A 10,484-nucleotide genomic window follows, 5' to 3' on the forward strand; every position below is an offset into this window, starting at 1 on the left:
AAACGATCTAACTCCCATTATTCTTGTGGCACACATTTATCAAGAATTGATTTCCCTCGTTTTAATGAGGATAATGTCAAACAATGGGTTTAACAGTGCGAAACTAGCTTAATGGTAGCGACTCATATGAATAATGACTATTTATCCCCCAGTTCATGGGTTTGAGTCACGGGAGGCTCCCCTTTGTGGGGAATAAAATACTGTTAGATATCAGTAGCAGAATACACCTAGAAGGGGGGTTGAATAGGTGTGGCGGAGCTCAAGTTCCACTTTTTGGGTTTTTACACACTTGCTGAAAAATGGTCAGTTAATCGATTAAGCATTGTTCATAATCGATTAACCAGTAATAGAACCAGAATGATCAGAACAACAACTTGCACAGTTATTAACCAACACACAAACAGATATACAACAGATACTTTTATGCAAGATTAACAAGAACATAGCAAGGAACAAACATGCAAAATATTAGCTCTAAACTCGTATTAAAACATCTTGAAATATAAAAGAGAAAAGGATAGAAAAGATTGCGCAGGGATTTTATCCTGGTTCGTTTTGCTGTCCACTACAAAAATACATCCAGTCCTCCCCTCTGATCTGGGAGATTTTCCTTCTTCACTATAGAACACAATGTAAGTTACATACACGCTTCTAATTACAAGACTCAAACGCTCTTTTCTTGGAACCCAAAGAACTTCGTCACCCTTGGTTTGACCCTTCCTAAAATCGCCTCCAAGAAAACCTTTCTTACCGCGATTCGGCCCCAGCCAAGGTATCGCTCTTTATCCTAGGACCTCCAAGTCTTTGTGAAGAACACCTTACCTAACCGCAGCTAGGATTTTCCCAATCCTTGAATTAACAATGCTTTGAGTTATGAATTAGTACTTAATACTCGGATATTACAATAAAGATCAAAGACTAAAACCTAAGCAAGAACTCACAAGACGTCCTAGTCTAATACGAATGTTCATGCATGAGGTTTCTGAAAAATGCAATCATAAAGAAGTATCTCTTTTTCTTTTCAAGAAATACAAGAATGATGCAAGAAAGCTTTTCAAGAATCATGCAATATGAAGATGAAAACTAAGGCCTTAGCCTGATCTAATCTTTCTCCTAATTCAACACTCTCTAATAGATTCTAACAATGACGGTTTATAACCTTTTCTCTGTGTTTTTCTCTCTTAGCTGTTTCTGCAATTAGCCAGTATTTATACAAAACAGATTTTGCCTCTAAAAACGGTTTTTCAGTTATGTCTCACGTTAATCGATTAAGCCATGGGGTTAATTGATTAACCAATGTATTTTTAATACATGATTAAATGGTAAACTACTTATATGATATATGCTCATGCAATACATGATTTCCAAAGTATAATACCTTTAATGCACAAAATAAATGTATTCAAATGCATGGACCTAATTATCATATATCTCTAGATGATGTCTCATTTTAGTGGATTAATTTATTTATTAAGTCTTATGAGACTCACACATAAGTTTACCTAACCTAGACTCAATATCTATGGCAAACATCTTAGACTTTTAAAAAGATAATAAAGAATTATAACCTAAGTCTAATAAGTCACCACATGAGCCTCGACATGTTGATTTTTGAGCCATCTTCAAGCTTTAACTAATTCCTTGTCTTCATCAAAACATAGGCAAAACATTGCTAATGCAATCCTTGACACTTTGCACTTTCAAATACTGTAGGGGTATTTAAGCTCATGGGTGGGACGCTCAGTGTATTTATGGGCTGGGGAGGTCGCATGTCAGGATTGTGGTGTTACCGGTGACATGCTCTGTATAGGTATGAGTCTGGGAGGTTGCATGACATAACTGAGGTGTTATAGGTCACACACTAACGAGTGTACTGATTTTTGTTGGACGAGAAAATATTATTGATTAAATTAAATAGTTTAGTTTTGCATATTTTATTTTAAGTGAAATATTATTATATTTTTGCTAGCACCAAAAAATATAAATAATATTATTCAGTCATATGTAATATAATTAAATGAGACTTAATTAATATATTTCAAAGTTTGTTTAAATTAACAAAAAATGGAAGGATCGATGATTAATTTAAACAATTAAAATGTCAAAAGCAAAATAACACATTAAATAGTAATGGTGTGCATTTGCTAAAAATGAGCAACTGAATTTCTTGGAGACGTTCTTAATTTATTGCTTATAAATGAGAGCATGTGCATATTCATACATATATACAAAAGCAAAAGAAGAAAACGTGTTCTTTAATCTTTTATGGTTTTGCCATTTTTTTTTAAATATTAGAATATATTAGACTATTCATTTGTGTTGATTTATTTTGTTCCATAGATCAAGTGTTGATACAATAAAGATCGATACACGTTAGGATCTTCATACTTTTGAATGGTGAAATCTTCGAAAGCCATCATAGTCTCCTAAGGTATTTTTGCAAACATGTTTACCTTATTGTTACATTGTATACATATTTTAACACAAATATATATATCAGTTATTTTTCCATTGTACGTGTTAGGAACACATATTTAACCTTCACATCAATTCCTAAATTTAGAAACCATAAACTGAATTGAACATAAGTAGTTTCTTAAAAAAATAATTGAACTGTGAAACCGTACCGAACAACATTTTGCAGTTTGGTTCCATTGGTTTCGTGGTTTAAATCGGAATCGCTTACACCCCTACTTTTAAATAAAAGTAATGCAAATGAATGGTGGTTGATACGTTGACTGTATATAAATCTTTATAATAGGTTTTAAATTTCTCTCGTCAAATTATTTTGCTTCCTATACTACAAAAGCGTTATCTTATATTAAATTTATTTAATTTTGGTTATTGTAATTAGACTTTTTTTGGGACATCAGAAAAGAAAAGAAACACAACTAAAAGATGAGGAAAGGTCCATTTGCAAGATATTAAGTGCTCCCGTAGATGGTTTATCCTAAGAAATTGAAGAGATATTCTAACTCAAACTAAGCGACTGATGTAAAATTACAATAGCATTGTTGTAACATTCTTAACATTCATATTACAAGACTGTTGTATTGTTCGGAATGTTCTATGTTGTAATGTTCCAAGCCATCTTTCACTATTAATAGAAGAAAAACTCCCTACTAATAGCAGTAATTCATAAAAGCCGAACTTCTAGATATCTTGAAAAATCACTTTCAGTACTTTCCTCCTGAAGAAATAGACAAACAATCACAAAAATGATAGTGTTATCTCTATTTTAGTCACAACATATTGACTCAAGCATTTTCTTATACACTTTGTATGCAACTGTCACAAGTATAGGACCATGACAACAACATACATATTGAATAACAAAAAAAGCCAAGAACATCAAATTCATATATCTTCCCTGTAGTAACTTGGTTTAATAGATTTAAATAGATTTTTCAATACTCAAGGGGTGACTAGAACCACAAAACAGTCCTAGTTATCTAACTTTTCATGACCAATTTGGTTTCATAATTACTGTAAAATGCAAGAGCAAACAAAAAATGAGCAAAAGATGGAAAATTGTTTCCAAAAGATGGAAAATTGTTTCCAAAAGATGGAATAAAGTTCACTAACCATTGTTTCCAAAATAAAATCAAATAGAATGCACTCCCATATGGTGGATCATACGTCTAAGACATGTAGCCTTGGGTTTAGAGATGGCGGCAATTTCGATGCCAATACAAAGTTGGGAGAAGTGTTGGTTATGAAGGTGTTGCTGGTTCTCTGCTTTGTTAGATAACAAGGGCTTATAGTCATCTAAAGGGGTGAATAGGTGTAGCAATATACTATAGCTTCTTTTTCGATTCAATGAGATATTTAAAAAAAATACTAGTTTAATCGATTATACAAATCCTTAATTGATTAATGACAACACATTTTAAGTGATTATATACATTGTTAATCGATTAACTCTTTTCTTTTCTTTCTTGAAAAATAGGATTTCTTGAACAGAAAGTTATTCGAAATTTCAATCAATTCACATGCAAGACTTAACGAATTTATGTCTAATTAATATCACATAATCAGATCAAATAGTAAACTCAATGAGCAAATTAATTCTAGCTAAACAAATCATAAATTGATAGAAATTAAAAGATAAGGGATAGAAAACTCAAGACGCCAATTTTATTCTGGTTTATTTGCGGATCCACCTGCAAACTACATCCAATCCTCCACTTATGATCTTGTGAGATTTTTCTTCACTAATGAAAGTCAAATATTTTGCAAAACACACTTCCAATCAATACAAGACTTCTTTCTCGGACTAACGAGATGCGTGATTGGTTTGACCCTCAACCATCTATGGATAATCCTCACCACATATGGTTCTTGCCTCAACCAATCCTAACTCACATCCAAGACCCTTGTATTAGTGAATACTCAACTTAACCTCAACTAGGATTTACAACTCAATTCTCTACTACACGATAACACTAATGCACCAAGAGAACTCAAGAAAAACGTCACAAGTTGTTATTGCACCTTAATTGTGCTAATCTAACAATCCAAAAACAACACTAATACCTGACACGAAATTTCACAAAAGACTGAATAGAAAATTGTGTGATTTTTCTAGGTTTTTGAAAATTGGTTTTGACATTCAATGCTCAAGATGATAATTTCAAATATCAAGAAAGCTAAAAGACTTTTCACACAACATTAATTTCACTCAAAATGTATTTAAAAATCAATCTCTGAAAATTTTCTAACCTTCATTGATTATGAGCAAATGAGAAAAAAATAATTTTTATATGAAATTGATTTATGCATTATTTAACGGCACCTAGAAATTAAAATCTTTAGCTACTATAACTCTGTTAATCAATTAAACATATACTTAATCGATTAACGAGTTTTCATTAGCATTTAATCGATTAATACATGATGTAATCAATTAATTGTATTGAAAAGTAGTTTCTTTAATGTATAATGAACCTTCTACATGATATGTGAATGCATGATATATGATTTTCAAAAGATATAATATTTTGATGCATTAAAATCAATATGTGGGTGCATGATCATGTTTGTATGAATGTAAGTCTCTTATTTTAAGTTGTTCAATTTTACTTTTGTGAGACTCCCATAATGGTTCACCTACCCTAGACTCCTTCTAAGCAAACATCTTAAGACTCTATAAAAACAAATCACTTAACCTAAGTCTTCCTTCATGTTGACGCTTTGAATCTTGGCTTTGTTGTTTCCTAAGTTGTATTAGTCTTCAAGCTTGCATTTGTATCCTTGTCTTCATCAAAACTATATAATGTTTACACATATGCAATCTCATGCTTTACCATATCTCTATTTTGTTCTTTAAAATTCTATGTTATTGTTTTCTATTCAATATTTAACTGTCATTTTTCATTGGTTAAAGTAGATAACTCATCTCATTTTACCAAAAGATATTTTAGTCTCCTATTATATTCTTGCTAAAACAATTGGAATCCTTATATATCCAATTTATCTGATTTAAATCAAGCCACATACATGTCATCTTTGTATATTCAATTTATGTATGTCATCTTTGTATAATCAATTTATGTTCATTGATACACAAGAAGGATTTCAAGAAATAAATATCTCATATTTACCATTTTTAAACATGGTTGTGCATTTCAAAGTCTTATACTATCAAGTGACATGTAGATATTTACTCTTCTTATATAGAACGGATAAATCTCATCTATATCACTCATATTCCTCTACATGATTCACATTGTACCCATTATCGCCTTTATAATCACCATGTTTCACGTCACATATACTAACTTTAAAATATAGAACTATTCAGGTAGGAGTTATAATGACTTCAAGTCAAAGGACTAAATATACCAATATCACATGGAGAATCATTTAGGATACTCTTATAATGATTCATGCAACGTTCTCATGGTAAGTCAGTCCAACACATCATTACTCTTAATGTGGCTCGTGTGAAGGTTAAACATCTCATATTCATGATTCGGAACATTTAGATTATCAACACTCACATATTAGTGTTAATATTGCCCTATATTAATAATGACTAGGGACAACTTTTTAGAATTGTATTTTATAGGATCTATCTATCAAATCTAATATTTCACGTTTTACAAATTTATATATACTACTCTATAACAACTAATATTCTTTGTACAAATATTAAAGTAAAATACCTTAACTTATTATAAATAATAATATGATACATAATATGTTTGGAACATATTTATTCTAATTGCATACACTCATAATCTCTCACTAGTAGTAGAGCCAATCAAGTATATGCTTAAAGTCAGTTGTTTTAGTATGATTGCCATGCTTCTGCTATGCAAGATGTTTAGTCAAATGATCAAAAACATTATCATTGATATGCCCTTTGCATATTTTCTTTCTTAGCTTATGAAATGACTCCATTATTGTCACAATAAAGACTCTTTAGGTCCACAATGGTAGGAAGAACACCCAATTAGAAAATAAACTTTTTGATCCAAACTACTTCTTTTTGATACATTTGAAGGAGCAATACTAAACCTCTATTATAGAATTAGCAATTATTTCTACTTGTAAGTTAATCTTTTGAAATAAGTTAATTTACAATCTAACCAAAATATTTCGATTTTAACTATGTATGATGTCCGAGCTAACAAAAGTGGAAAGAATATTTCACAGACTTTGATCTAGAGATGAGAATCCTATAAAACATTTACATAATAATAGCTTTGTCAACTAGATTTCACAAAGCATTTGTTTGGATGAAAAACTTGCCTACGTTAAGAGATATGCTCGAATCATTAGCTACCATTCAATAGGAATCACCTCTTCCAGACAGTGTTGATGACTTTTGGAAAAAGAGTATAACTCTTAATTGGCTCAATGCAAACATGTGTTCTTGATCACTTTAGAGAACTAACTTAGCAAGTATCGGACTATGTGATTAAAACAATTGTGATATGATATTTTTAATGTATGCTGAGACATGTCAGAATCGAGAAATTTTAGACATCTTAAATTTTGTGTGTATATATATTTATATTTGTATTTGTATCATATGCTATGTACTCTATCCTAAATAGTGGAGAGACCTACCCCATAAATACATAAAAAACATCAAATTTAATGTTTTTTTTTTTGGAAATAGTCATTATTAACTAATTTCTTTTTTCAATTACCCCTTAAACTTTAATTATTGCTAAAATTAGTTCAGTAAAAAGATAATGTTAAATTACTAATAGTGAAAAATTATCACACGTCCATTTTATTTTAATCTCGATTATCAAATCTTTATAATTTATTTTTTTATAAACTAATATTATTGCATTGCCCTTATAAATTTGAAATTTATTAATCCTCTTGTTCTTAATTAGTTCGCATTTTAATGACAGTTTCGATGCTAGCTAACATGCATCGGTGTGTTGCTATTGGTGTAAGTATAATGATAGTAATTTCTTTATTAGCCTATTATTAATGTGACAATATCTATATGTAGAGACCAATTTTATGATCAAATAAGAATATGTGAAAATAGATGAGATGATTGTGTGTATGATATTCTTGTATTGAAATGCACTATCCACTCATACATTTATGCACTTGTTATACTTAGAATAACAATCATAACTACTTTCCAACTATAACAACTACTAACTAATCCTTTTGAATTACTTAATTCCTAACATCCTTCCTTAATCCAAAAGGAATTTTACAGCAACAAATCAATACAAAACAAAGAGGCAACAATGTAAAGACAATACACTCTTTAAAAAACCAAAAACATGTTTTATTGGAACTTGATCAATCCTAGCATTTCTCTCATCTTCTCTAACCTATCTACCTTTAATAGCTTAGTCATAGCATCCGCTATCTGAATTTTTGTTTTGTAATGAACTAACTCAACCTTCCTTTTGCCAATTTGATCTCTCAAGAAATGATATTTAGTCTCAATGTGTTTACTTCTTCCATGACTAACTAGATTCTTTGCTAAGTTAATGGTTTATTTGTTGTCAACTCTCAATTCAATCTTCATGTCTTCTTCACACTTCAACTCCGCCATTAAAGATGTTAACCATAAGCCTTGACAAGCAGCATTGCAGGCTGCAATGTATTCAGCCTCACATGTGGAGAGTGCCACTATTTCTTGCTTCTTGGAACTCCATGAGATTGGAGCACCAGAAATAAAGAAGGTGTATCTTGATGTGATCCTTCTATCCTCCTTGTCTCCACACTAATCAAAATCTGAGTATCCAACAAGTTGTAGTTCATTCTCCTTTTTCTGATTAGGAAACATAATGTCACAGTTAAGGGTCCTTTAAGTACCTCAAGATTCTCTTGGCTGCTGTCCTGTGTGATCGGTTGGGGTTGGCCAGGTGTCTACTTATAACTCTTGCACCATAGGCTAATTCAGGTCTGCTATGATACACAAACCTTAGGCAACTACCATTTGTCTGAAGAGTTTTGCATTTAATGATTTCTGAGTTGGTAAGTGATCTGATTTCGCATTGTCTTCAACTAGTACCATCACAGGATTACAATTCCGCATTTTAAACCTCTCTAGAACTTCTATGATATATCTCTTTTGATGAATAATGATCCCCTTGTCTATTTTTAAAAACTCAATTTCCAAAAAGTAAGCCAATTCACCTAAGTCTGTCATTTCAAACTCAGACTTAAGTTTTCCCTTCAACTTCAGGATTTCATCCTCACAACTCCTTGTTATGACTAGATCATCCACATAGAGGCAGAGTAAAATCACTTCATTTGTTGTTGGCATGCTCACATAGACTCCATGTTCTACTATGCACTTGGTGAAACCAATTGATATCAAGAAGGAATCAATTCTCTTGTTCCAGGCTCTAGGAGCCTATTTTAGTGCTTTTCTTAGTCTTAATACTTTGATTTCATCCCCTGCTATCTCAAATCCAGGAGGTTGTGTGATGTATACTACCTCTTCAAGAGGCCCATTCAGGAAAGCACTCTTGACATCAAGCTTTCACAACTTCCAATTATTCCTGCTTGATAAGGCAACAATCAGCCTCACAGTTTCAAACCTGGCAACGGGTGCAAACACCTCTGAGTAATCATAACCTTCTCTTTGCATGTAACCCTTTGCCACTAACTTGGCTTTGTGTTTGGAGATGCTTCCATCAAGTCTGAATTTGACCTTATATACCCACTTCACTACAATTGGAGTCTTATCTGCTGGTAGATAAGCCAATTCCCTTGTGTTATTTTTCTCAATGGACTTGATCTCTTCTTCCATTGCACTGACCCAAACATATTTTTTGATTGCTTGATTGAAAGTTATTGGTTTAGCCTCAGCCATGAGTGCAAAATGAATTAAGTCACCTTCTTATGTGATTGCATTATTTGCAAGCATCTCAAATTCACTAAGTCTTGCTAGTTTGTTCCTTGTCCTTGTAGGTCTAGGTTCCACAATTTCTTATCTTGAGGATGAATTTTTTGTCTGTATGCTCTCCTTATCTTATTCTATAGAAACTAGAGCCACTAGTTCCTTGTGTTCAATTTTTTTGAGAAGAACCTTCCATGAACTTATCTCATCAAACTTAACATCTCAGATGAAAACTATCTATTTTGTTAGAGGGTTGAGAAGTTTGTATGATCTTGTTGGGTTGTAGCCAACAAAGACCAGTAACTCACTCTTATCATTTAGCTTCCTTCTTGTCTGGTCTAGTATATGCCTATCGCATATTGAACCAAACACCTTTAGATGCTTCATTGATGGTCTTTTTCTTGTCCATACCTCCTCGGGAACCATGTGGTTGAGACTTTGTATTGAACATATGTTGAGAACATAGGTAATTGTTGTGACTGCTTCACCCTATAGGTTGAGGTAGACATTTTCACTTGAGCATACACCTAACCATATTCATCATAGTTCTATTTCTCCTTTCAGCTAGCCCATTGTGTTGTGGAGTGTATGGAGAGGTGACTTCACGGATTATACCATTGTCTTCACATAATTTCTCAACCTCTCTTGATGTGAATTCTCCTCCTCCATCAGTCCTGAGAATCTTGATCTGTTTGCCAGATTGTCTTTCTACCATTGCTTTGTACCTTAACATATTAGCAAATACCTCACTCTTTGCTTTAATGAGATAGATCCACATCTTCCTACTGAACTCATCTACAAAGGAGATAAAATACTTGTTTCCTCCTAGTGTAGGTATCTCCATAGGTCCACCAACATCTGAATACACCACATGTAGTAGATCTAAAGCTCTAGCTTGTGTGTGATTGTTGAAAGAGGTTCTAGGTAGCTTGCCTGATATGCGACTTTCACAATCAGGTTGCTTTGATTTTAGGCAGACCAATCACCATTCCTCTTGACTTTAGCATCCCAAGATCTCTGAAATTGAGGTGTCCATATCTCAAATACCATAGCCAAGTTTCATCATTCTTGGTCACTGCATTCAAGCATTGAGAATTCACTACTCCTAACTTGACTTCGAAGGTTCTATTACTATTTAATGGAGCCT

General features: G+C 32.4%; 1 protein-coding gene across 1 annotated transcript; it reads right to left on the reverse strand.

Annotated features, from left to right (window-relative positions):
• Nucleotides 1-8,977: 8,977 nt before the first annotated feature.
• Nucleotides 8,978-9,310, reverse strand: LOC109340318 (uncharacterized mitochondrial protein AtMg00820-like). The gene has a single exon (XM_019577981.1). The coding sequence runs from the start codon at nucleotides 9,308-9,310 to the stop codon at nucleotides 8,978-8,980; it is 333 nt and encodes a 110-aa protein (XP_019433526.1).
• Between the last annotated feature and the right edge of the window lie 1,174 nt (nucleotides 9,311-10,484).

The sequence above is a fragment of the Lupinus angustifolius genome, unplaced genomic scaffold, assembly GCF_001865875.1.
Source record: "Lupinus angustifolius cultivar Tanjil unplaced genomic scaffold, LupAngTanjil_v1.0 Scaffold_157_95, whole genome shotgun sequence".
Lineage (NCBI taxonomy): Eukaryota > Viridiplantae > Streptophyta > Magnoliopsida > Fabales > Fabaceae > Lupinus > Lupinus angustifolius.